The sequence below is a fragment of the Oryx dammah genome, unplaced genomic scaffold (genome assembly GCF_014754425.2).
Source record: "Oryx dammah isolate SB20612 unplaced genomic scaffold, SCBI_Odam_1.1 HiC_scaffold_18, whole genome shotgun sequence".
NCBI classification, from domain to species: domain Eukaryota; kingdom Metazoa; phylum Chordata; class Mammalia; order Artiodactyla; family Bovidae; genus Oryx; species Oryx dammah.
In genome coordinates, this window is record NW_024070202.1 from 35,961,596 (window position 1) to 35,989,567 (window position 27,972).

At 35.8% G+C, this 27,972-nt stretch overlaps 1 protein-coding gene and 1 non-coding gene across 2 annotated transcripts in view; one reads left to right on the forward strand and one right to left on the reverse strand.

Moving 5' to 3' along the window:
• Positions 1-27,972, forward strand: part of SEMA3D (semaphorin 3D) — a 139,696-nt gene that overhangs the window by 19,675 nt on the left and 92,049 nt on the right. Inside the window, exon 3 of the mRNA XM_040260709.1 lies at positions 20,051-20,113. Within this exon, the coding sequence (XP_040116643.1) occupies positions 20,051-20,113 (63 nt within the window). The remainder of the gene's footprint in view (positions 1-20,050; positions 20,114-27,972) is intronic.
• LOC120878326 lies at positions 13,356-13,458 on the reverse strand. The gene has a single exon (XR_005724529.1). It is a non-coding gene; the product is annotated as a U6 spliceosomal RNA (small nuclear RNA).

Sequence of the window (27,972 nt, forward strand, 5' to 3'; positions counted from 1 at the left end):
ATTATTATTAACTAGTATTGAAACTTAGTAAATATCAATATCTATGCAAACAAAAATGGATACCAAGAGTAGAGGAGTTGAATGACTAATGAGAAGACATACGGTCATTCTGCATCTGTAAGGTATACTTGGTTGTTTTTTCTTTCTCTTCTTTTCCATAAGAAATACTATTGCAAAAGAAATACTAGGAACCATTGCAAGATTTCAGGTCAGTAGTTCCCAATACTGTATTCTTGCCTGGAGAAGTCCATGGACAGAGGAGCCTGGTGGGCTACAGTCCACAGGGATGCAAAGAGTTGGACACAACTGAAGCGACTTAGCATGTACACACTGAGTTAATAGAGACTTCATCCCATTCAGAAAGAGTTATTTATAGGTCACTCTTGGACTTTGAAGCTTCACATAGCTTTCACCTACAATGACCACTTTAACTTAACCCTCTAATTATGAGGCACTTTTAATAACTAAATAACAGTTGTTCCACTATTTGAATATAGCAGCACTAAGAGTTTTAGTCTACATAGGCAAAATATTTGTCACCATATGCATTATTATTGCTTAATGAGCACCTGCATTAGAAATATTGTTTTTGCTCTTTTAATCACTGAATTTTTAAGTAGTACTTCCACACATTTTGAGGCCCACCAAAGGAAAAGGAATACTTTTTTCATAAATGCTCAGGTATCGTAAAGAAATAATCTTTGAATGCAAATGTATATGTGTGCCTTTTGTGTAATCTGTGTTTCTAGAAGAATGAGCACTACAGTATTGCCAGTAGTTGTTGACTTGTGTTAGTCCAAACACACAAACTCATAAGGTTATCTTATTTTTTAAGATAAGTATTATTCTATACCCTAGATGTTGTTTATAGTAAGATAAAATAAACAGTTGTGTGGTAGAATTTGAAAAAACCTACCTTTCATTCTGCCATTAAAGCTTCATTCCATTTATTCCTTTTTAAAAAATATTTATTTATTTATTTGGCTGTCTGGTCTTAGCTGTGGCACATGTAATCTTTAGTTGTGGTGTATGAACTCTTAGTTGCAGCATGTGGGATCTAATTCCCCAACATTGGGATTGAACCTGGACCTCCTGCATTGATAGCATGAAGTCTTAGTGCTATGCTATGGAAATTCCCTTATATAATAACTGGGAAGTCCCCCAGTTCTTCTTAAGGATGTATTTTTTCCCTTAGGAGTATGAGTACTTAAAAAAATTCCTAGGAGAGGCTATAGATAATATCAACTAGTATCTCAACATCAGTAAATATCTTTATGGCTCTTCTTATGAAAGAGGCCAAAGGAAATCTTCAACTTTGTGGTTTTGCTTTAAAAGACACTACATAGCTAACAAAGCATTTTTCCAAATATGTCTCTGTCTTAGAATAATAACAAAAAGCGATTCATACTTTTAAGGGAATTTGTTCTGGTGCTGTTCTCTGCCTTCAGAGATTGGAAAGGGTTGGAAGAATAAGTCCATTTATCTGAACTGAGTGTATTAGATCATTGCTTAAAATAAATTCTGATAGCTAACTTCCTCCTCTGGCTATTTTAAGCAAATCTCTCTTTGGCTATATTCCATGCTTGAAATGTGCTAATATCTAATAAAATAAATGTTTATGAAATATTGATTTCCCTTATGATGTTATTGAAATAAATGGTCATTTGAACATACTATAAAAATAGAGTCTATACTAGAGACTTTCTTTTTAACTGACATTTATCTTTGTAAAATGAACAATTCATAAAGAGGTTAGGTATGCAAAGGTAAGAATTTATGTTTTTATAGGTATCCACCTTTAAAATTTATATAAATCATGTCAATTCTAAAAGGTTCTTACTCCACAGTAGCGAGTAAGTGTCAAGATGTAGTAGTTGAGCAGTGTTTAGACCTACGTGGTTTGCGTTGGCTCAGTGCCCCTCAGCAAAAATCCAGACTCCTCTGTGGAAGAAACCACACATGCTGGGACTCTGTGGGGCTGAAGGATTTCCTTTGTATTCTTTATAGAGTAAAGCAATCTACAACACATAATTGAGCTGTGAGTGACTGGTTGGGAATTTTTTCCTCTGGGAAATTTAAAAAGAAATTGTGTTGAAAGTATCCAGTTGGAGTATCAAAATTTAGGATATCTGTTTATTTGAAGTTTTTGTACAAACAAGGCTGTGCCTACTGAAATATCAGCCATTGTCATTTCATATTTGCCACAAGAATTTAGAGTGGAATCACTAAAAGTAGTAGCAAAAAGTCGTTTCATCATAAATATTTAATAATATTCTTCTTATGATCTTAACTCTGTTCAGACTAGATTTTTGAGTCTTTTATAATAAATGAGGCAGGTATATGAACGGGGCAGGTATATGATCAATAACCTTTGAGAAAATAGCCATAGAAGGAGAAAGTTGAAATTAGACCTTTTAGGGCATTTTCTCTATCTAGAAAGTCAAAATTAATTAGACCGAATTTTTTTTTCAAATTCTGACATTTAGATAAGAGGGATAAGCGATGCTTTTTTTTTTTTTTTTTTTAATTTCTACAGAGACGTAATAGACTTAAAGGCAAGTATAAACATTACCAGGGACATGATATCCCAGAGTTTAAAGAGGCTTTTTCTACAGTTGATCTGTTGTTGTTTAGTCGCTAAGTTGTGTCTGACTCTTTGCAACTCCATGGACTGTAGCTCACCAGGCTCCTCTGTCCATGGGATTTTCCAGGCAAAGAATACTGGAATGGGTTGCCATTTCCTTCTCTAGAGGATCTTCCTGACCCAGGGATTGAACCCACATCTCCTTCATTGGCAGGTGGCTTCTTTACCATTGAGCCACCAGGGAAGCCTGTAGAGTTGGTCCGTTAGTCCTCTATTTAGTTCAGAAATGTGAATTTCTGTGAATTTCTCTCAGAAAGTTTGAAACAGATAATGCACATTGATTTGATATTCCCTTCCCTCAACCCTAGATCAAAATGGAGCAATCAGATCCATTCAGAAGGGATCCCATTCCAAGGGCAGAGATCTAGATCTATATTTAATCACTCCCACTAGTTTTGTTGTAAGTTGAGTTCCCTCAGAGGCCAACTGTGAGATGAAGATTAGCTTATAGAGTATTTGCAAGGGAGGGTTTCTTGGGATCAACACACATGAGGGCATCACTAAGGAAGTAGCATTAGACAAAGGGAGAAACAAGCTCTGTTGCAGTCTGAACAAAAGCCTCAGCTGACAGACCATGTTGATAAGGTAGCAAACATTTCAGTATTTTCATCTAGTGTAAGTGATAATACCATTTTTCAGCTTCATTTATCTAGTAAAAGAGAATATCCATTCTCTCCCCATCTCATCCATTCACCATGATCATTTATGTTATCTCTTAGAAAAATAAGAATCTGATAATATTTCTTCTCTGTTTATAGACTTCTGGCAGTTCTCAATTTCCAAAGAACTTGCATAAACCACAGGATTCTGTTGACTTCTAAGTCCTTCCCGTCCATTTCTACCCTGTTTTGTCTCCTTTTAACCCACTCTTCCTTGTTCTCTCACTAGCATTTTACTTTGTTTGCCTCTTTCTCTTTCTTTTACTCTAACTGCCATGTTAGTTCCTTCCAAAATAATTCAAGTTTTGTACTTTGCTACAATTTCCTGAAATTGCCATTCACTTTCTTGCTCATCTCACTCTTCATTTTTGAAGGCATTTATCTAATTTTACTCTTTTACTGCATCCTGTTCTCCAAGGGTTCCTCATCCTCAGGAGACATAACTATCTTTGTGTTTACTAGAACATTTTATATATTTGTCGTTCAGTCACTCAATCATGTCCAACTCTTTGCAGACCCATGGACTGCAGCATGCCAGGCTTCCCTGTCCTTCACCATCTCCTGGTGCTTGCTCAAACTCATGTCCACTGATGCCATCAATCCATCTCATCCTCTGTCATCCTCTTCTCCTCCTGCCTTCAAACTTTCCCAGCATCAAGGTCTTTTCTAATGAGTTGGCTCTTTGCATCAGATGGCCAAAGTATTACAGCTTCAGCATCAGTCCTTCCAATGATGTTTCAGGACTGATTTCCTTAAGGATTGACTGGTTTGACCTCCTTGCAGTCCAAGCAACTCTCAGCAGTCTTCTCCAACACCACAGTTCAAAAAGCATCTCTTCTTCGGTGCTTAGCCTTCTTTATGTTCCAGCTCTCCCATCCATACATGACTACTGGAAAAACCATAGCTTTGACTATACAGAGGTTTGTCCGCAAAGTGATGTCTCTGCTTTTAATACACTGTCTAGGTTTGTCATAGCCTTTCTTCCAAGGAGCAAGCATCTTTTAATTTCATGATTGTAGTTGCCATCCGTAGTGATTTTGCAGTCCAAGAAAATGAAGTCTGTCACTGTTTCCATTGTTTCCCCATCTATTTGCCATGAAGTGATGAGACCAGATACCATGATCTTAGTTTATCAAATGTTAAGTTTTAAGCCAGCTTTTTAACTCTCCTCTTTCATCTTCATTAAGAGGCTCTTTTGTTCCTCTTCACTTTGTGTCATTAGGATGGTGTCATCTGCATATCTGAGGTTATTGATGTTTCTCCCAGCAATCTTGATACCAGCTTATGCTTCATCCAACCTGGCATGTCCCATGATGTACTCTGCATATAATTTAGATAGGCAGGGTGACAATATACAGCCTTGATGTACTCCTTTCCCAATTTTGAGTCAATCTGTTGTTCCATGTCCAGTTCTAACTGTTGGTTTTTTACCTGCATAAAGGTTTTGCAAGAGGCAGGTAGGATGATATGGAATTCCTATCTCCTTAAAAATTCTCCAAAGTTTGTTGTGATCCACACAGTGTCAAATGTCCTATCTGATAAAGCTATTATCATGCACTTGTATAAATATATCCCCCTTTTAATAATACACTCCTTGAGTGGGGGAACTATTTTACAGGCACTTTTGATTCTCCTTTAAACATTATACAGTGTCTTACCCATAAAGAATACTAAATAATGTTTCCTCATTTTTTTTGAGTTGGTAATTTTGTTATCTTCTTTTGAGTGTGAGACCAATATATTACTCTTTAACCAATTAGTGTGCTTTCCGCTTAAAAGTCACCTTACGTGGGCTGGTTAAAAAAAAATAAGAAGACTTATTAAACTATAGAATAAGAGTGTCCAGAGTTTGAGTGGCTATATAAAAGATAATATCATCTGCTTAGCAATAATATGAATGATTTGGTTCTTTCTGTGTCTTCTGTCTGCCATCACTGGTGTTGGCATTACCCTAAGGTTTGTAGAAAGGTGGCTGTAGCAGTTTCATGGGCCACATCCAGACAAGGGAATACAAAAGAATAAAAAAATATTACTTACTATGTCTCATTCTTAGGAGCAAGGAAACCTTTTAAAGAATTCTGCCTTACACCTCTTTGGCCTAAGCATGTCAATTCTAAATCTTATACTTGAAAGAGGGTGGGGGAAACTATGATTTGATTACATCAGCCAGCTGCTTTAGATGGAAGACGTGTTCACAAATTGGTCACTTTGCAGACATGGAGGAGAAAGCAAGTTTTCTGAAAAAAATAATTTTCTTAGGGGAATTTTTCTTATTATTAACATGGATTTCCATAGGCAAACATGAAAGTTTTCTCAGATAATCAAAGACTATGTATTTTCTCTTTGGAGGAAGTTATAAAGATTAGCTAGTTCTACACAGAAATTATCTGGAAGGATTTATTTTTCTTTCAGGAGATATCTTGGAAAATATTCACTGCAAGTAAAAATCCTTGAAATAATTTATTTTTCTCCACGCTGTATGGTAAAAAATGAAAAACCAGCTAACCTTTACAAATACTTCTCTTGCTTATGTAAGAGTTCATTTGCCTCTATAAAACTTCTCTATGATTATTTAATCTAAGCTTTTAAAATATAATCTGCTGTAGCTTTTTTTCAAATCTGCTGATATCCTGTAAGTTTTTTTCCCTACAATATTGTTAACTGTTGTTTGGGTGATACAGTCAGTAGGGAATACATTACAATTTAACTCAGAGAATTAAAGACTGTATCATTATTGTGTAGTACTAGATTTTCACATTATATGCTAAATATTTAATGTACAGATAACATATTTTTTTTTAACAAATCAAGTAAGTAAACTTAAGAATCCTTGGGAATATTACCTAACAGAATTATATCTAAACTAATTTTGGCTTGAATGATTTGTTATTGAAACCTATTATATGTATTTGTAGAAGTAAAACTTTGAATAATTTTTAGCAACTGAAATTTGAATAATTTTTTCTTTTGGCCTTCTACCTAAGTCAGTTTTTTAAAATCTTTTTCATAGAAAACTTTGAGTGTCTATTACTGGTGCTAAGAACGTGGTGTGAATGCATGCTAAGTTGCTTCTGTTGTGTCTGACTCTTTGCAACCCTATGGACTATAGCCATAGGATGGGAAAAACATGTTTGAGAAATGGGGTAGAAAAAAATCATTTCTCCTCTCCACGTGTAAATTTCTCATGTGTGCATGCTAAGTTGCTTCAGTCATGCCAGACTCTGTGATCCTATGGACTGTAGCCCACCAGGTTCCTCTGTCCATGGTGTTCTCTAGGCAAGAATATTGAAGTGGGTTGCCATGCCCTCTTCCTGGGGGTCTTTCCAACCCAGGAATCAAACCTTCCTCTCTTAACATATGCATTGGCAGCTGGGTTCTTTACCACTAGCGCCAATTGTGGCCTCAGTTAAACTAGATTTCTCTGCCCTAACCCTTAACCTATCCCATCTCTAGAGTCAGAGGAATTTTAATATAGTCCTTGAAAAAGGTGGTCAACTGCAGACACATTTATATCCATTTATCATTCATTTATAAGTGATGCGTGAGAAACCTGTTCAGTGTAGACATCATAATAATGAAAGTGTTTGACAGTTGTACTGTATGGTTTAAGGACCTGTGGCTCCTAAACAAATTATCCTAAACTACACAGTATCTGTCACTTTGACTACAAATGAACATTTTCCACCTCAGCCAGCCTTAAGTAGTCCTAGCAATAATTCATGTAAAATCCAGAGCTCTCTCTATGTAAACTTTAGCAGTAATATATACAAGCTAAAAGTCTCTCACTCTCTCTTCTCACTCTTTCTTTTTAATGGAATCATAGTTGACAGTAAAAAAAAAAAAAAAAATCCAATACTCTGTTTGGTTATGTTATTTAGTTGGCTTCTTGATTTAATGAATTGTTGGGATCTTTCTATCTGAAAATGTAACTCATTTTGGAAGCAGTTCAAACCATGCTTGGGTGGAGTTAGTCTCTAAACCAGCATGTAAGCAAAAAGGTCACAAAGGGAATGATTTATTAAACTAAGTATGGCCTTTGTATCTATTAATGAAGCATTTTTTCTTGGTTTTCTTTTGTTTTCTCTCATTTTTTTCAAGTAGGCTGTAGAGGCTAATGAATAGACCAATGAGAAACAAGCTTACTCTGAAACTACAGTTATTATTTATTTCACCTGTTAATCTAACAGCAACTGTTATGTCAACTCATGGAGCGTAATAATAAACAACTTTATTTTACCTCCCACAGTTCATTTCAATCTACTCTGTGGGACTCTTTTATCTCCCTGGACCTGTCTGACTTCAGCAGACCCCACTTTCCAGGTCACTCTTGGGTAGTACACAATTGTTACCCAGCAGTTAAAAGGTCCATTCTCATATAACAGAGCATTCAACCTCATTTAAAATTCTCCCTGTTTCGGCATGCCATGGGAGGGAGGGCAGGCTCTCAAGTAGGGAGAAATTTAGAGGCTTCTTTGCTCCTGACTCTGCTTAGCACACCTCCTCTTTTGTGAGCTGTTATACTCAGTGTCTGACCCTCTAGTGTCATATCAGGAGGAAGGGAGAGGAAAGGGGTTCAGGGAAGTACCTTTTGCCATCACCAGAGAGACCCCACTTCTCATCCGTCTGGCCCTGTCAGACGTTAAAGGGTGACTTTTCTTTCATAAGCACCATTGTGAGTTTCTGGAATGTCCTCTTTCTGGAGTTTCTTCTCTCGCAGTTCTCTGGATACAAGTGACTGTATTTCTGCTCTGCCAGTGTGTCCTGATTCTCTATCCTGAAGCAGGTTGCAGTTCCATCAAATGTTAACTTTGAAGTCTTTTCAATCTATAGTCTTGAATAGGATCAAGGGGACTTCATGCCCTCCCATTTTTGCATGAACATGGCTCCCATCTGTCCCCTAGGAAACTGTCATGTGCATTTTCCTGGACACACTCTGGAATTTGAGGTTGATATCAGTATGGCCCCTGAGCCTGGCCTCTGCTTCTGCCGCAACCTGCATTCATCCACAGTGTCCCACAGCAGCATGTTTAACAGCTAGTGCATCTTCAGTTGTGTTCAACTCTGTGAACCTATGGACTGTAACCTACTAGTCTCTTCTGTCCATGCGATTCTTCAGGCAAGAATACTGCAGTGGCTTGCCATTTCCTCCTCCAGGGGGTCTTCCAGACCCAAGGATTGAACCTGTGTCTCTTATATCTCCTGCATTGACTGGTGGATTCTGCACCATTAGTGCCATCTGGGAAACCCCCAGGTACATCATGAGGTGCCATCAAAGCTGATTCCCTGGCATCTACTTCTCACCCTAGGGCTTGTAAGACACATGATACAACTATCTCGGAGAAAATGTCCTTCTCAAGGGAAAAGAAAAAGCTTTCGAATCTGCAGGATCCAACTATTTTATAGCTTGAACATAGATGTTCTATATGATTCTTGGCCACCTGCTTTGAAGATTTTTTGCATCCTGAGCTAACATGTCATTTTCAATTTTTTATCAGCTAAAATTTATTTTTTAATACCTTGCTCTACTGTCTAAGTCATAAAATGAGCTTTCAAAAGAATGTTGCTTTACCTCCAAATGAAACAGGCAAGCTCATTGTATATCATTCCTGATGTATACACTCTAGAATTATAGGAATAATGGAGAATGTCAGTATCCTTATTAGAATTTACATTTTGGATAGTAATAGCCTTATTCAAAACATTTGCTGTTTTACATCTTGTTTCCCATGTTTTTCAATAGTATTTCTCTTGGGTTCTAGCAAAGCTAAGTCATAACTGAGAAGCTAATAAATGAGAATGTAGGACATGCAATGATTCATTTTTAAATAATCTAAAGATTAATCTTCAAATAGTTTAATTTCACTTTGAGACAGTACTTATCTTTTTCCCTTGTTATTTTAATTAAAAATATTTTATCTTGAAACTGACATGTGTCAAAATTAAATGCTGTACATAAAATGTTCGAAGAATTGCTATGTTATCTAATCAAAAGTGAAGATTGTTAACCGGGCCCCAACAGAAACCTATTAGCTAAATTTACAGGGTTGAAGGCAGAAGCAGTTTAATACTTAAAAATTTTTTATGTTCAAGGTAGTTGAACATAATTTTTTAGTTCAAGGTATGTTGATGTTTGTTTTTAATGTAAAAAGCACTAAATATGTTTCTGGCAGAACCAAAAGAACTTTTTCTATGGGTTTTAAAATGAGAAAGCAATATATCAAAGCAATATAAATTTTATAGCCTACCTAAGAGGATTCCATATTTTTATGGAATAACTTGAGACAGTTTCATTTCACCTTGCTAAAGTTAGATCCCCACAGTTATGAACTTTAGATTCTTTCAGTTATTTAACCAAAAAATAATCAAAACTATTTAAAAGGAAACATTGGATAAAGATAAAACCCTTAAAAGCTAGAACTCAGACACTCTAAGAAGCTTGACATTCTTTTTTACCTTATTGTTCATAGTCATTACATGTTTATAAATGTGACAGTTTTTTTCTTCTTCCTAACAACCATAATGTAATTTTGTATTATTTTTTTCCTTATTTAACGTGAAAACAAGGTATGTAATTACAAAAATTAGATTACTTGAAATTTATCAAACTATGCTTCTGTTTTTAAGCACTTTGATTAGAAAAATTATAATTAGTTCATAATTTTAACTACAATAATTTTCAGTGGAATATTTAAACACCCTTTTTTTGTATAGCATGAAAGGAATTTATTTTCCTTTCCTTAGGGAAGCCTAAAACAAGAGGGTTTCTCATACATGGGGATCCTGTACTTGCTTGCTTTATATTGAGTATAAGCAGAAATGCTTTTATAAATCAGAGTGACCTTCTGACTATTTCATTAACTCATTTCATGGCTGAATAAGACATTCTCATCTAATGTGTGACCCTGGAAGTATATTATTTGGGGGGAAAGACTCAGAATAAATAACTTTTCAATCAAAATCAAGTTATTGATGAAAGAAAATTGCCACTCTTTTCTTAGTTAATACTTGAGATAAAGAAAATATAAACCCTTGGAAACCATGTGGACATCCCAATAAATTAAGTTTTGGTATAAGGCGCCCTGCTTAGTTTCATGGTGATTAATCTGCTCCTATTGCCTGCAGAACACATGCTGTCTAGTCATCAGAGGTGGAACAATTGCCTCGTTCATGGATGGGCTGTCTCCCCCGCCCGGGTGCTGATGTGCAGGTCCCATCTGGTCACTGTAATGGACTGTCAGGATGTTGTCAGACTGCTCAGACCTCTGCCAGAACTCTGACAAGAACTCTTTCTCTGTCTCCAGTTTTACAGGAAACTGTGTAGATCACGTTTCAATAATTTTCAAGTACTTATTCTATATGCGAAGCTGTGCCAGGTGCTAAAGAGGGTAGAAAGGAAAAGTGATGTCCCTGGTCACTCAGTATCAGTGGTTACTTAACTTTAATGAGTCATATACTTGTTGAAGAAGATAATGGAGTCTGTGACCTGTATTCCTTACAAAATTTTGGAATCTATCCACAGTTGTAATTGCACCACAAATTCAGAATTACCAGCCTATCTGTGGATGTCTTAAATTTCCTTTTAATTTGTATAATACAAAAGCTAATTCTGCAGATAATGCTAAGATAACAGTTGAAAGCACAGCATTAGCTGCTAACAAGTGATGCAGTAGAGACTTGAACTCCTGTCTTGGGAGTCCACTGCAGTTCATTGCTCTTTATGCCAGGCAAAAGTCCCAAGCTTAATCTGCTTGCAGAAAGAAAGGGGCAGATGGGTGTGATAAGCATGAGTGTATTGGAATTCAGAAGGAGGTAGTAGAAGAAAACTAAAAGTATTGGTAAAAGAGGCTTTGAGCTGAGTCCTAAAACAGGAAAGGGAAAGACAGTTCTTACCCAAGACTTACTTCATGAGGAAAGCTATGTGCCCAGATTAGACCCAAAACTTAAGAATTTAAACTTCCCCTTCTGTAACAGTTTCTGTCCTAGCCAGTTTGAGATCTATGAGCTTCACCGCTGGCCCTCCTGTCTTTATTCCCAGCACTTTGTTCTTTCAGCTTAGGTCTCCTACCTCTCTTATGTCCTGGGAACCCAGACTCTGGAGTAGTCACTGCTCCCTCAATTGTTCATATCCTTGTGTCATACAGCATTTAGAACAGCATTTTCCCAACTTTTTTTACAACCATTCAAAAACTTGGCTCCTGTTCTTTAACAGAGATGGCCACTTGAATTTTTAAGACTGAAATTTTGTCTTTAATTAGATTTTATGGACAAGTTGTAACTTCCTCTTGGTATTCCATTCAGCTGTTTTGACATCTCTAAATTAGGGCAAAGGGCATTTGACTGACCTTGCACTTGCTAACTTGAGTCAATTTAATTGCTTCTCCAAAGATGAAACAAACAGCAGATATAATTAGCATTTCCTTAGGATGTTGTTATAAGGCCTTATCATTATTTGAATGTTTCTTTAACTTGCCTATCATTAAATAATTAAAAATAAAGTGCCTGACATTTCACCTTACTAAGTGATAACTCTTAATAAGTTATATAGCTTATAAATGAAACTGTAATTGTTAGAGACATTGCAGCATTTTACTGTGAGCTCCTCCTGCCTATTTGTATTCAAAGTGAAGTAAATATGCTTCACAAAAAAAAGGCAAATCATTTTGGATTTTGGAAAGAGATAAGCAAATATAGTCTGCTTATGATTGTGTACAATTGTGCTCATTTCACATGCTAGCAAGGTAATGCTCAAAATCCTTCAAGCTAGGCTTCAGCAGTACATAAACCATGAACTTTCAGATGTACAAGGTGGATTAGAAAAGGTAGAAGAAACAGAGATCAAATTGCCAACATCTGTTGGATCATATAAAAAGCAAGGGAATTCCAGAAAAACTTCTACTTCTGCTTCATTGACTACACTAAAGCCTTTGACGGTGGATCACAACAAACTGTGAAAAATTCTTAAATAGATGGGCATACCAGACCACTTTACCAGACCATATTACCTGCCTGAGAAACCTGTATACAGGACAAGAAGCAACAGTTAGAACCAGACATGGAACACGGATTGGTTCAAAATTGGGAAAGGAGTTTATCAAAGATGTATATTCTCATCCTGCTTGTTTAACTTGTATGCAGAGTACATCATGCTAAATGCAAGGCTGGATGAATCACAAACTGGAATCAAGATTGCAGGGAGAAATATCAACAACCTCAGATATGCAGATGATACCCTTCTAATGGCAGAAAGCAAAGAGGAGTTAAAGAACCTCTTGATGAGAGTGAAAGAAAAGAGTGGAAAAGCTGGCCTAACACTGAACATTCAAAAACTAATATCATGGTATCCAGTCCCATCACTTCATGCCAAATAGATGGTGGAAAAGTAGAAACAGTGGCAGATTTTATTTTCTTGAGCTCCAAAATCACTGTGGACAGAGACTGCAGCCACAAAATTAAAGGACACTTGCTCCTTGGAAGAAAAGCTGTGACAAACCTAGACAGCATCTTAAGAATTAGAGACAACACTTTGCTGACAAAGGTTCAACTACTCAAGGCTATGCTTTTTCCAGTAGTCGTGTATGGATGTGAGAGTTGGACCATAAAGAAGGCTGAGTGCCAAAGAATTGATACTTTTGACCTGTGGTGTTGGAAAAGACTTTTGAGATTCCTTTGAACAGCAAGGAGATCAAACCAGTCAATCCTAAAGGAAATCAACCCTAAATATTCATTGGAAGGACTAATGCTGGGAAAGATTGAGAGCAGGAGGAAAAGGGGGTAACAGGAGATAAGATAGTTGCATGGCATCACTGACTCAATGGAGATGAGTTTGAACAAACTGTGGGAGACAGTGAAGGACAGGAAGAGAGGGAAGCCTGGCATGCTGGAGTCTGTGGAATTGCAAAGAGTCGGACACAACTCTGTGAATGAACAAAGCAAATAAAATCAACATAAGGTTCATAGATCATAGGTTGTATATTGTCTCTCTTCAGACTAGTAATCTACATTCTGTAAATCTGAAAGAAACAGATATATACCTATTTGTACTCGTTTTTTAAAGAAATATGTAGCCCTTCACAAAGGTACATGTCATCCTTGTGTAGGGAGCACTAATCTTTTCTGTATCCTTCCAATTTTAGTATTTCAGTGTCAGGTGAACAACAAAGGGGCTCAGTCATGCATATATATGTATTCATCTATTCCTCATCTCCTAACAACTCGATTATTTTCCTTCCTTAGTAAAAATTCTTAAGTCACTGCATAGCCTCTGTGCTAAATTGCTCAGTCATGTCCAACTCTGCAACCCCATGGATCGAGGCTCTTCTGTCCATAGGATTTTCCAGGCAAGAATACTGGAATAGGTTGACATGGTGCTGACAAAGTAAGCACTACATTTATCTATTTAGAAGTTAGTATCCGATCCTTCCAGTGTTACAGGCAGAGATGAATCTTTTGGAAGTGATCAATTTCAATTATGAAATATTTTGAAGACAACATAAGCATACTAACATGGTAAGTCAGTAAATTGTTGAATATGGAAACGAACTTATCAGACATACTTGTTTTAAAACATTGACTCATAAATTACCATTTTCAAGTGGAGACATTTTATACAGTTATTTACTTCTCTTCTTTCCCATGTAGTTTTCTATTATTGGCTTGATCTCTAAGATTAGCACTCAAATTAAAAGCAATTTGCAACCCCTAATTATTTTGTAGTGGTTTAGTTAGTAGTTTCACCCTCAGTAATTATGTTGAGAAAAATTCTTGGGCTCATCCTGATCCACAGAAAATATCTGTTTGATTTCTGATGTCTGCCCTGCACACGGATGGCAAGATCAGCTTTGTACATATTTGAGATCCTTCATGTCTAGGCTCCAAGGTCTGGAAGAGTACTCCCACCAAAATGAGAACCTTAAGATCTATGTCTGGTACATCATACAATGTTAGTTAAGAACTAGTGTTCTGTGGGAATATTTCAGGACAACTGAAATAAGGCAGTTATGCAAGTAACATCTAGGCTTCTGGTATGCCTTTTATTGATAAGTGAAAGAAAAATGTCTATGGTTAATTTTCTAAAGGAGTAATGACAACTGCATAAACTTTTAGAAATAGGGTATGTGTTTTGTTTGCCTTGCACGTGCAGCTCTTAATATGGTATGATGCTGGATATGCAAAGCACCAAAGTGCAAGAGAATGTGTATGTCATTTTACTGTTAATAAATTCAGTGAAGGCAGTGAGAGTATTAATAATCACTGCCATAAAACTTTCCCATTATCTAATGATCAAGAAAGCCTTTTATAGAGATTGTGGACTTTGTATCTTCAAGTATGAGGTGTGATTTTTGTCTGAGCATGAGGCAGTTTCAAAGTATACTACCTGGGCTATTGAAATAATCTCAAGATCTCAGGTACTTCCTGGGCTTTTGTGTAAACCATGTTGATTTGAAATTATATGTGAAATACTCTATCTCCAATCAGAATTAAAATCTCTGTTTCTGTCTGTAGCTCTTTTTTTCTTACAGTTTTATCCACTCTGTACCTCTCTACACACACATACACACACAAACATATTCAGTTTGTCATATTATATACATCACTTCAAAAGATAATTAAAAAACAAATACGTTACTTGAACATATTTCTGCCAACTCTGTGTAAGTATGTGTGGAAATTTTGTTTCTTTGGCTTTATTTTTATATTGAATTGCATGAAATTTTGCTGCTTTGTGCTGGAGGCGGTCACGGCAACCCACTCCAGTATTCTTGCCTGGAGAATCCCCATGGACAGAGGAGCCTGGCAGACTACATACAGCCCATGGGGTTGCAAAGAGTCGGACATGACTGAGCAACTGAGCACAGCACAATACATTGTTTATCAACAAGAGATCAAAGGGAATATTTAAAAAATAAATAAATAAACCTTATTCTAATGACTAGGTAGCAAGTAAAAGGAAATTTCACCATAAATTATAATTAAAATGATCGCTTTTAAATATTGGCACAACTTCAGTGATTTTTTTTTCCCTTTTAAGTAAATGTTTAGAATCTGAAAGATAATCAGATATCTTCTCGATTGTTATTCTTAAGATAATTCTATTTGTGATTCCTAAATTCTTGACAGCAGTATGTCAAAATAAGCCAATATAATTTCAACAATGTTTCCTTAAGAAGTAAAATTGTCTTTATGATACTATCTTAGAATTCCTGTGAAATAACAATAATGACCTAAGGATAATTTCTGTTTTTTAACAAGTTTTAGGCTTTTATGGGATTGAAGGTGAATCATGAAAAGTGAGATAACATTTTGGGGAAAAATTCTGCTTTGTAAACAGACATTAGAAGATTTATTAATATTGATTTTTGAAGTCCAACAAATTTTCAGTGCTTGAATATCTTTGTATAGCATTTACCCACTAATCAGAAACTCAGTTCTTGGAAGCTTGTCATGTTAGTATTAATTGCTTCATTTACTAGGGTGACAAAATTCAGTTTAAAATTGTATGACTTAAAGTTAATAACTGAAAATGTACAATAAAACCATTTAAACATCTTTTAAAATTTATGCCCCTTTACAAAGAGAAAAAAGAATCTTCAATTACTATTTTACTGTCAAGTCTTTAAGACACAATTAGAGCTGAGACTATTAAACTAAACTATTATATTAGAGTTAAAACTATAAGATCAAGTAATTTAAAATAATGGCTCAGAAGTCAAGACTGGTAGGGACTTTTTTCCCACATAGTGCTTCTAGGGCTCCCTGAGCATGCTGGCCCCATCCTCTGTGCTCCCTTCTCCCTCGGTTTATATATCTGGTGGAAATGCCATTACCCTGTTTACAGAACTGTCTTCTGACTCATATCGTAGACCTCAGTGCCACACCTTACCAGGTAAACAGAAACCCTTTCGTAGTTATGTATTTAATAAACAAATAAGTAATGAACAGTAAGTAATCTGTGCTAAACTTGGAACTTTGATTTAGACTTCAAAAATGATAAAAAAAAAAAGATCACTTTCACATTTTGTCAATCTTTAGATAACTCCTTTTTGAAGCTCCTATAAATATATTAAAAATCAATTTTAGAAATATCATTTATCTCATAATTTACTTCAACTCAAGCACCGAGTACGTTGGTTTAAGGTAAAGGAAAGAACCCAGTGATGTTGTCTTTTTTTTTTTTTAAGTCACACTTAATATGATAAAAGTCCTGTATTTCCTTTTTTTTTTTTTTTTGAATAGTACTAATACCAGTAAGCTATTCAGGTCTGAACAAATCTACAAATATTTATTCTAAATTTATCTCTGAAATATGATTAAATCTGACCATCATATAAAAACAGAAAAGAGCAAGATCTGACATACTGAAAGGATTCAAAGAAATATTAATCTAGATTAGAGACCAAACAAAATGAGCTAGTGATTAAACAAGTTGACACATTGTGGATATGCATTCCGTGTACCATTTATTTTTATTCCAATGATACAAAGTTATCCTTTGTAAAATATCACTGTTACACAAAAGAATCAGCAAATATAGCTTTGCAGTATTGCAAGATGAAAGAATTCTTGAGATTACACAAAGTGAATATATGTAACAATACTGAAATATATGCTTAAAATAACTAAGGCGATACATTTGATGTTATGCATATTTTATCACAATTAAGAATAATAATAATCAGCAAAATAAAAGATGATATCTTGAGCTTATAAGTTCAAATATGAAGCAAAGATTCCATAAATTCAAGGTGTTATTCAAGGTGTTATTTTTAAAGGGAGAAGAAGTATACTCAGTTCAGTGTTTTTGCTGCCAGAGACTAAACATAAAAATAAACAATAAAATAAAACAACTTGAAGAAACTCTCAAATTTCCTGATAGCTACAGTGTTTTATTTTTGCTCTTCATATATTAATTGATTTAGGACTTCTTGATTTCAGACTGATGACAGACTGTTGTCTGTCATCTGGATTACACATAGCCCATTTTGATTCATTTACTAATTTACATAATTAAAAACAGCTAAGAAATAAACATCTGAAAATACACCATCCAGAACAAAAGCTAAAATCTGTAATATCCTGTTTGTTTTTTTTACTGGTAATTTAAATCTTTTTCTTTTTACTAGTCTTGTATAATCATCTGTCTGAATCCTGTATTCATCACTCTTCTTCTTTTGAATCCTGTATTCATCACTCTTCTGCTTTCTTTTTATGTATTTATCGTATGTACATACATACATAAAAAGTGCCTTTTATTTTAGTTGTTTTTAACGTTATTCTAAGGAGATTATGCTATTGGTCATTTTGAGGAATATACTTTTTTCACTGATAATGAAATTGCTGAGGTCCATTCATACTGCTTTTCATTGCTATAGTCCATTCATATTTTATTGCTGGCTGTTATTCAAAACCTCAGATATGCAGATGATACCACTCTAATGGTAGAAAATGAAGAGGAACTACAGAGCCTCTTGATGAGGGTGAAGTAGGAGAGTGAAAAAAAAAAACAGCTTAAAACTAAATATTAAAAAAATTAAGATCATGGCATCTGGCACCATTACTTTATGGCAAACAGAAGGGGGGAAGGTAGAAGTTTTCTTGAGCTCTAAAATAACTGCAGATGGTGACTGCAGCCATGAAATCAGAAGACAATTGCTTCTTGGCAGGAAAGCTATGACAAACCTAGACAGTGTATTGAAAAGCAGAGCCATTACTCTGTCAACAAAGATCTGAATAATCAAGGCTATGGTCTTCCCAGTGGTCACGTACAGTTGTGAGAACTGAACCACAAAGAAGGCAAAGCACCAAAGAACTGATGCCTTCAAATTGTGGTGCCAGAGAAGACTCCCGAGAGTCTCTTGGACAGCAAGGAGATCAAACCAGTCAATCTTAAGGGAAATCAACCTTGACTACTCATTGGAAGGGCTGATGATGAAGCTGAAGCACCAGTATTTTGGTCATCTGATGTGAACAGTTGACTCACTGGAAAAGTTCCTGATGCCGGGAAAGATTGAGGGCAGAAGAAGAGAGTGTTAGAGGATGAGATGGCTGGATGGCATCATGGATGCAATGACATGAACTTGGGCAAACTTTGGGAGATGATGAGGGACAGGGAGGCCTGGAGTGCTGGAGTCCATGGGGTTGCAAAGGGTTGGACACAACTGAGCATCTGAACAATTGTTCAAAATCACGTGAATGTGTTTTAAATCATTTCTGGACAAACAGCATCTTTATATCTTTATTGTGAGCCACATCCACATTAGCTGGTCACCTGAGCCTGCTGCTAGATCAACAACCACATCTGTGCACTCTCTTTGGTTAGATTTGTAGTTGTTAAAATATGCTCTAGGACTTCCCTGGTGGTCCAGTGGTTAAGACTCTGGGCTTTCAATGCAGAGGGCTTGGGTTCAATCCATTGTCAGGGAACTAAGATCCCACATGCCATGAGATGTGGCCAAAATTTTTTTTTAAAATGTTCTAAATGAACAACCTTGCTTTATTTAAAAATCACAGTAATTACATCATATACATCTATTCAAAGAATGTAAGTGCAATTCTATGTTCTCTTTGTTCAGAAATATAAAACCCTGATATCTGACTATGAATATAATATCATATAAACATTAGTGACTTCTAAATCATTTGTTCACCTCCAGGTTTAACAAGTCTCTTTCAGTGTATTCCCTCAGGATATTTTCCTTTTTCCTCACCTATTAAAATATTTTCTGCTAACATTGGTGAGAAACATAATGCAAGTTTGTCAGGAACTCTTGGAACATATAAGCTACTCAGAGCTTAACTTTCTTGTTTCTTCTTGCCTATAGCTTAACAAAGAGCAATTCTTTCTGTAAGCTAATGGAGTATTACAACAGTTTTAGGCTTTATTTTGAAAAACTTCCTGGAAGAACTTCTAAAGTTCATTAAAAACAAGACAAATTATTTGTGGTAAATTCAGGACTGTTCAAGCTGATTAAAAGTGATCAGTCAAGGAGCCTACTGCCTTTGTCTATATGCATTTGCTCAAATATTTATTATGTAGTGTTTGAGACAGCCCTGCTCCCCTCCCAGTTCAAGGCACAGACTTTGGGTCATGCTTTGGCTCTGTTGCAAACCAGTCTGATGGCCCTCGACTTGTTGTTTAATGACTATATGAAGAAATTTTCTGACCCAAAAATGGTGAGTTAAGCATAGCTATTTTAAAGATCACTGAAAGATTTAAATAAGATAAATGCTTATCATCCTATTTTAATGTTTAACTAAATGAAAGATGTGTCTCAGCTTTATATGTGCTAAATATTATGAACAATTTCACACTGGTCTTTGACTTGAAGTGATAAATTATGCTTGTGACAGAGAGCTGTTTCTCACACCTCATTGAATGTTTATAGTGCACTACTGCCCTGAGCAAACAGAGAAAAAACAGGCTAAAAAGAATCTCTTAAGTATAGCAAATGCTAACCTGAAGTTTTGTTGAAGTCACAATAAGAAGTTATACCACATGATTTATCTATTATTAAATACATTTCAGAAGAAATTATAATATTGACAGATAGAAATGAATGTTTCTGCCAGTTTTTTCTTATAATCTTTTTAGAATGATTTTAGAAAATATTTAAATCTCAAAATTCTTAAATCATTGCTAACAATATGCTTTTGGCTTGATACTCACTCTTTAATTTCACACCCTTTCCTAATTAGAATTGTAGGGTGTTTTAAATATTCAGATTCTAACACACCTTGAAATGTTTTACAGATTTATTGGCCTGCTGCAAAGGAACGGGTGGAATTGTGTAAATTAGCTGGGAAAGATGCCAATGTAAGTATGAGACTTTAAAAAATATCTTTGTTAAACTGGTACTGATATGATAGCAAATATTTATATTAAATTTTATTGAATGAATGGAATTAGTGTATTATTTTTACAACCACACTAATAGTCTGTGTAAAGATTAATATGGTATAAAATATTTCTATTTTGCCAAAATGAATGACATTATTCTCAGAAATTTAGAAATACTACACTTTCTAAAGTGTTAATTCTGATTGTATTTTCTTCACAAAAAAATACCAAAAATACATTTAAAATATTTAAAAATAAACTATCAGGAAATACTATATTTCTAGAATTGTGTATTTTTATCTAATCTGTGTATTTTGTGAATGCACACAAAATCATCAGTTGTTGTAGCATTACAAACACACACTTGATATTTAATTTTGGGTGAAATTAAACTTATAACTACAAGAATTCTTTCAAAAGTAGGCATTATAGAGATACTAACAAAGATCGGTTGTCCTGCTTGCTCCGTCCTGCCTGTTTAAGCTCCTGCAATGCTAAGGCTTTGACCACCTCTTCTCATCTGAAAGTTCTGATTCAGGTCAGATTCTCTCTATTCTGCCCTGACTTCTTGCATTGTAATGATAGGGAGCATTGCTCTTCTTTGGAAAAATAAGTCACCCCCTGAATATAACTCAAGATGACAAAGTTCCAACTTTGGGCAAAAGCATGGACATCGTGAGGCTTCCTTTGCATCATCCTGGAATGTTTCCCCTCACCACTATAACCCAAAAATATTAAGCTGAGAAGTACCCTTTTATTTAATAACAGCAAGTGCTGTGTGTTGTATGATGGCATAACTAGATTAAAAAAGTCTCACTTTAATATTGTGATAAAGGTAAAGCAACATGACATGTTGCTTAATAAATTTAAGGGGAAGCTTAGAAGCCTACCAATCCAAAGTGAAAAATGAAAGTGAAAGTCGCTCAGTTGTGTCTGGACTGTAGCCCACCAGGCTTCTCTGTCTGTGAAATTCTCCAGGCAAGAATACTGGAGTAGGTTGCCATTTCCTTCTCCAGGGGATCTTACCAACCCAGGGACTGAACCCAGGTCTCCTACACTGGAGGCAGATTCTTTACCATCTGAGCCAGCAGGGAAGCCTCATAACAACTGATTTATTCACTCATTTATTCATTCATTTACTCAACAAGTGTTTATTAAGAGCCTAAATATGTATAGTTATATTCTTGAGTTATATTGATCCATATATCCGATTATGGATCAAAAATATTTCAAAAAAGAAATTCCAGACAGTTTCAAAAAAATAAACTTGAATTTACTGCCTTCTGGCAACTTTTATATAGTGTTCACATTGTATTTACAATTGTTTACATTGTATTTACAATTGTTTATGTATCATTTACATAGTACTAAGTATTACAAGTAATCTAGAGATAAAGTATATGGGAAGATATGTAGAGGTTTTTCTGCCATTTTATATAAAGGTCCTGCGCATCTTCAGATTCTTATATCTGTCAGGGTTTTGGAGCCAATTCCCTGAGGATACTGAGGGATGATTGTCCTACAAAACAAAATAATCAAAATGAAAGAAACTTTTGGTTATGCCTGATTTTGTATTCAATCAGTGTTAAATGTGATCTTTTCGGGCACCTAATATTAGCAGAAATATATCAGGGAGTGTTTGTTTCAAATGCAACAGGAAAACATTTTTATATTTATTTTACTGGAAATGAAAGAGATTAAACTAATTTAGAATATATTCTTCTTTTCATGTCTCTAATTTCTTCACCCTGTTCAGTGTCAGGTACCCTGGGAGCGGGTGCCCAGGTCTGAAAAAGCCACAGTACTTTTTTTAACTCATGGGGAAAACAGATGCTTTGGTTATGGTTTTTCAAAATTATTTTGTTGTATAACAATAGAAGCTTATCATAAACAGTGTGAATATTTCAATGTTTTGTATTTCACTAGTATTGAGTGTCTGATGAAGAGGCAAGAAGGGAAAGGCTGTTTTAAATGTCCTGCAATGAAATAGTGTCAGTTTTCCCGTGGAATAGATGAGGGATAAGCTCTCAAGGTCAGACAATCAGTGAAGGTTTTAATTGTGTCCATGTTCTCATTTCAGTATGTTCACTCATTCCAGTTATATAGTAACTCAGTTGCCCCTCTTATTAAGTTAAAGAGTGATAAACTTTTTTGAAGGTAGTGTCCTAGACAGCACATAAGAACCAGTATATGGAATCTATTCTTCCAATTCAATTGTATTTGAGAGCTGATAGTCACCTCTAACACCTACTGTTAACCTAGGATTAGAGGTTTAGGGAGCTTTTCTCTTTTCACTGAAGTCAGTAAAGTTTGCTGTTGAAGTATGTAAGAATAATAAAAGTGTCTGTCTCCTTTTGTAATTTGTCCCTTTAAAATAATATTATATTTTAGAGTTACTAAGAATAGGTAACATATTTATAGTACTTACCATGTTCCAGGAACTGCTTTCAATGCTTTATACCTATAATCTTGATTAATCCTTAAGACAATATAATAGATTTTATTATTATTCCTCATTTTCCATATGAGAAGACTGAAACCAGAACAATTAACTGACTTGCCCAATATTATGTATTCAGTAAATAGTGAAGCCAGGAATTAAATCAAGAAGGCTTGCCCCACAACCTGTGCTCTTATGAAATACTATAATCTACACATGAATATTTGAGTTTTATGTGTAAGGTCTACAAACGGAATCCCTCAAATCATTTCTCTCTTCACTATCACCATAACACAGATCCTCATTTTACATCGTTACATATATTTTGGTCAACAGAAAACTGAGACTAGTATGTGGTTTTATTATCATCTCTTACTACCTTTGGCGTTACCCTCTCTCTCCCTTCTCTAGTAATTTTTACCTATTTCCCAAGAGTGTATTGAGAATTAACAAGTGTTTAGAAAGACTGTCCCTTTACACAAAGGTACTATATAACTGAAAAATAGTGAATTATTTACCATAATGAAAGTTAGCTAGTTGGTGTGCGGAGGGGTTGGAAGAACAGGATACAAAAGAGAACTAGTCTTGCTTGAGTACAGTCCACAGTTTTAATCCAGGGAAGGAAGAGGTGACAGACACTATTTGGTCTATTTTGTTTCTGTTTAGAATATTATTCAACAGAAAGTCACTAGAGAAATGGCTGGTCCAGCAAAGAAAAGTGGGGTAAACAGCTCAGTCCTGGCAAAAGAATGGATGGGGTGTGGGCAGCCGGGGCTGTTCATCAGCTTAACTATCAGGGCACACAACTTTGTCAATAGAGACACTGCATAGAGTTAAAGGATCTTCCGTCTCTAAAGTTCTCTGATTACGTTTATTTTCCATTTTAAAGAACATCTAAAAGTAAAACAAAGTGTTCATTGCAGAAAGTTTGAAAACTATATAGATTCACTGTAAATATTTCTTTCCCCATGAACATTACCCAGAGATAGCTGGTGACATTTTGATGTTTATTCTTCTATCTTATCTATTTACTATTTTTCAGAATGAAATCATTGTATACATAGTCCCTTAAACATTTTTTTTTCACTTCACAGACTGCCATGAGCATTTTCCCATGTCATTAAATTCCTTTTTATAACACTACTTTTAATAGCTGCACTGCATTCCTTTATATATTATTTCATCAATCCCCTATTGTTAGAATTTTGATATATATCCAGTTTTTACTATTGTAAATGATGCCACACATGAAAAACCTTATATATAAATATTGTGAACATCTTTGGTTATTGGGTAGAATTACTGGTCAAAGGATATAAAATATTTTATGCATTGTAAAATGGACCTCCAGAAAGTTTAAGCTTCTTACACATAAACTAGCAGTACCTGCTCTTAAGAGGGTATATTTCCCAATACCCTTGCTAATATTGTATACAACATATATTTAATGCTGAACATTAATACATTAATGAATGAAATAAATATATTTAATTTTTGCCAACAAAAACAAAATTATTTTTATTGCTTTTAGCTTGAAGTTTGTTCATTACTATGAGCCCTAAATATCTTATATATTTGTAAAATTAAGATTTATATTCATGTGTGATTACTTTGTGTCACACTCATGTAAAAAATGTCCATTCCTAGTTTTCCTATTAGGTGTTTAGACTTTTATAGGCACATCTCTCAATTTTTTTCCTTTAATTTTTTTTTCCCCCTTTCTACCATAGGTGGTAGAAATCTGTTAGATTTTTTTTGTTGTTGTTGTTAAATCATTTTGAGAGAAATGTGATATCTGGATTTTATATACTTATTCTGAAGTGTTGACAACATATTAAAATGTTTTTAATATTATAAGACCGAAACAGATATCTTTGCAGACTGAATTTTAACAGAGGTCTACCTGACAAACCTAAGATGTACCACAAAGATAGTTCAGTTCAGTTCAGTCACTCAGTAGTGTCCAACTCTTTGCGACCCCGTGAATCACAGCACGCCAGGCCTACCTGTCTATCACCAACTCCCGGAGTTCACCCAAACTCATGTGCATCAAATCGGTGATGCCATCCAGCCATCTCATCCTCTGTCGTCTCCTTCTCCTCCTGCCCCTAATCCCTCCCAGCATTAGGGTCTTTTCCAATGAGTCATCTCTTTGCATCAGGTGGCCAAAGTATTGGAGTTTCAGCCTCAGCATCAGTCCTTCCAATGAACACCCAGGACTGATCTCCTTTAGGATGGACTGGTTAGATCTCCTTGCAGTCCAAGGGACTCTCAAGAGTCTTCTCCAACACCACAGTTCAAAAGCAACAATTCTTTAGCACTCAGTTTTCTTCATAGTCCAACTCTCACATCCATACATGACTACTGGAAAAACCATAGCCTTGACTAGATGGACCTTTGTTGGCAAAGTAATGTCTCTGCTTTTAAATATGCTATCTAGGTTGGTCATAGCTTTCCTTCCAAGGAGTAAGCGTCTTTTAATTTCATGGCTGCAATCACCATCTGCAGTGATTTTGGAGCCCCCAAATATAAAGTCTGACACTGTTTCCACTGTTTCCCCATCTATTTCCCATGAAGTGATGGGACTAGATGCCATGATCTTTGTTTTCTGAATGATGAGCTTTAAGCCAACTTTTTCACTCTCCTCTTTCTCTTTCATCAAGAGGCATTTTAGTTCCTCTTCACTTTCTGCCATAAGGGTGGTGTCTTCTGCATATCTGAGGTTATTGATATTTCTCTTGGCAATCTTGATTCCAGCTTGTGCTTCTTCCAGCCCAGTATTTCTCATGATGTACTCTGCATATAAGTTAAATACGCAGGGTGACAATATACAGCCTTGACGTACTCCTTTTCCTATTTGGAATCAGTCTGTTATTCCGTGTCCAGTTCTAACTGTTGCTTACTGACCTGCATATAGGTTTCTCAAGAGACAGGTCAGGTGGTCTGGTATTCCCATCTCTTTCATAATTTTCCACAGTTTATTGTGATCCACACAGTCAAAGGTTTTGGCATAGTCAATAAAGTAGAAATAGATGTTTTTCTGAAACTCTCTAGCTTTTTCGATGGTCCAGCGGATGTTGGCAATGATGTTGCCAACGGATGTTTCCAGCAGATGTGAGTAGATGTTGATTTCTGGCTCCTCTGCCTTTTCTAAAACCAGCTTGAACATCTGGAGGTTCATGGTTCACATATTGCTGAAGCCTGGCTTGGAGAATTTTGAGCATTACTTTACTAGCTTATGAGATGAATGCAATTGTACAGTAGTTTGAGCATTCTTTGGCATTGCCTTTCTTTGGGATTGGAATGAAAACGGACCTTTCCCAGTCCTGTGGCCACTGTTGAGTTTTCCAAATTTGCTGGCATATTGAGTGCAGCAGTTTCACAGCATCATCTTTCAGGATTTGAAATAGCTCAACTGGAATTCCATCACCTCCACTAGCTTGTTCATAGTGATGCTTTCTAAGGCCCACTTGACTTCATATTCCAGGATGTCTGGCTCTAGGTGAGTGATCACACATTGTGATTATCTTGGTCATGAAGATCTTTTTTGTACAGTTCTTCTGTGTATTCTTGCCACAATGATAGGCATGTGGCAAATGATAAAAAAAAAAAAATTGAAGATCACAGTATTCTGCAAAATATACTAAACACAAAGACTGACCAGATTCTTAATCATAAGTGTCTTCATGTAGCACCTAAATAAATTAAAATAAATGATTTCAGTTATCAGAAACACATATAAAGCTGTATTGGATTTAATTGAACTACATATAAAATTAGGGACTTACAAGTACTTCTGTTTTGCTAATATTTTTCCAAGTATTAAGGGGAAACAAGTTATAGATGTTAATACATAGACTAATAGGTATTTGTCTTTTCTCTAAGTATTAAGTTTTATATTTGTTTTATTTATTTAGCTATATATCTATTTATATATGTGTGTAAGGATGTGTATGGGGCTTTCCTAGTGGCTTAGTCATAAAGAATCTACCTGCCGATACAGGAGACACGGGTTCAATCCCTGGGTTGGAAAGATCCCTGGGAGAAGGAAATGGCAACCCACTCCAGTATTCTTGCCCTGGAACTCTCATGGTGTAAGAAGCCTGGCAGGCTATAGTCCATGGGGTCACAAAGAGTTAGATAGGACTTAGCGACTGAATGAATAGCAACAACAGAAAGAAATGTATATAAGGGTAGATATTGAAATGAGTAATATTACTTGAAAAAATCAGCAAGCCGGTGTGTGTGTGTGCGCATGCTAAGTTGCTTCAGTCGTGTCCAACTCTGTGCGACGCTATGGACTGTAGCCTCCCATGGGATTCTCTGTTCATGGAATTTCCCAGCCAAGAATACTGAAGTGGTTTGCCATTTCCTTCTCCATTGGATCTTCCCAACCCATTTATCCAACCTGGGACTCCTGCATTAGCAGGCAGATTCTTTCACCACTGAGTCGTTACTACCATGTTGTGTGCTGAGTCGCTTCAGTCCTGTCCGACTCTGTGTGACCCCATGGACTGTGGCCCTCCAGTCTCCTCTGTTCATGGGATTCTCCAGGCAAGAATACTGGAGTGGGTTGCTGTGCCCTTCTCCAGGGGATCTTTCCGATTTCTCTTAAGTCTCCTGCATTGGCAGCTGTTTTCTTTACCACTAGTGCCACCTGGGAAGCCCAGAAAATTGGTACTTGTTTTTAATTCTGTCTTTTTCAGTCTGTCTTATAGTGGAGAGTTGAGTAGGTAAAAAGCATAGGAAGGAAAGAGAAATTCAGTTCTCTTCCAAGGTTGAGTATATCACTCACTGAGTTGAATTGTTTGATCATGTGCAACAACCCTTACCATTGTGGCAATAACTATAAATTAGTCAGCTTTCAGGGAAAATTAAAAAAGCTGCCTCTCAGAGTTTTCTTTCTTCATGCCTCACAGAATTACACCACTCTTAATAGCTATGCAGGTTGCTAAGTGAATTAAATCAAGTTAATTATTGCTCGTGCTATTTAAGCAAAACTTAATGAAACTTGTGCACAAAAAGAAAACAGAATCTTTGAGCCTTAAAAAATGTTATAAATTAAAAGAGAAAGACTTTTGTTTCACTTGAGGCACTAGTGTTTGGCTGAAATGACCACCCTAGGCAAACTTTGAAATAAGAGACTTTATCTTTTAGAATCTCTTCCCACATTTCTTTCCTTCAGGCAACCAATGTCTTTTCATTGCCTCCAGTTTTCTTAGAGAACTGCCTGCCATCAACTTCATCGACAGAAAACTTTGGGCAGAACTGACTTTTGGGTAAACTGAGTCAGAAAATTCAGGATTGTCCCTATAGTGTTCTATTCCATGGCAGCCCAGTCTGAGAGAAGGGAGGAATTTCATAAGCAAATCCTTGGTAATATCTCACCAAGTCA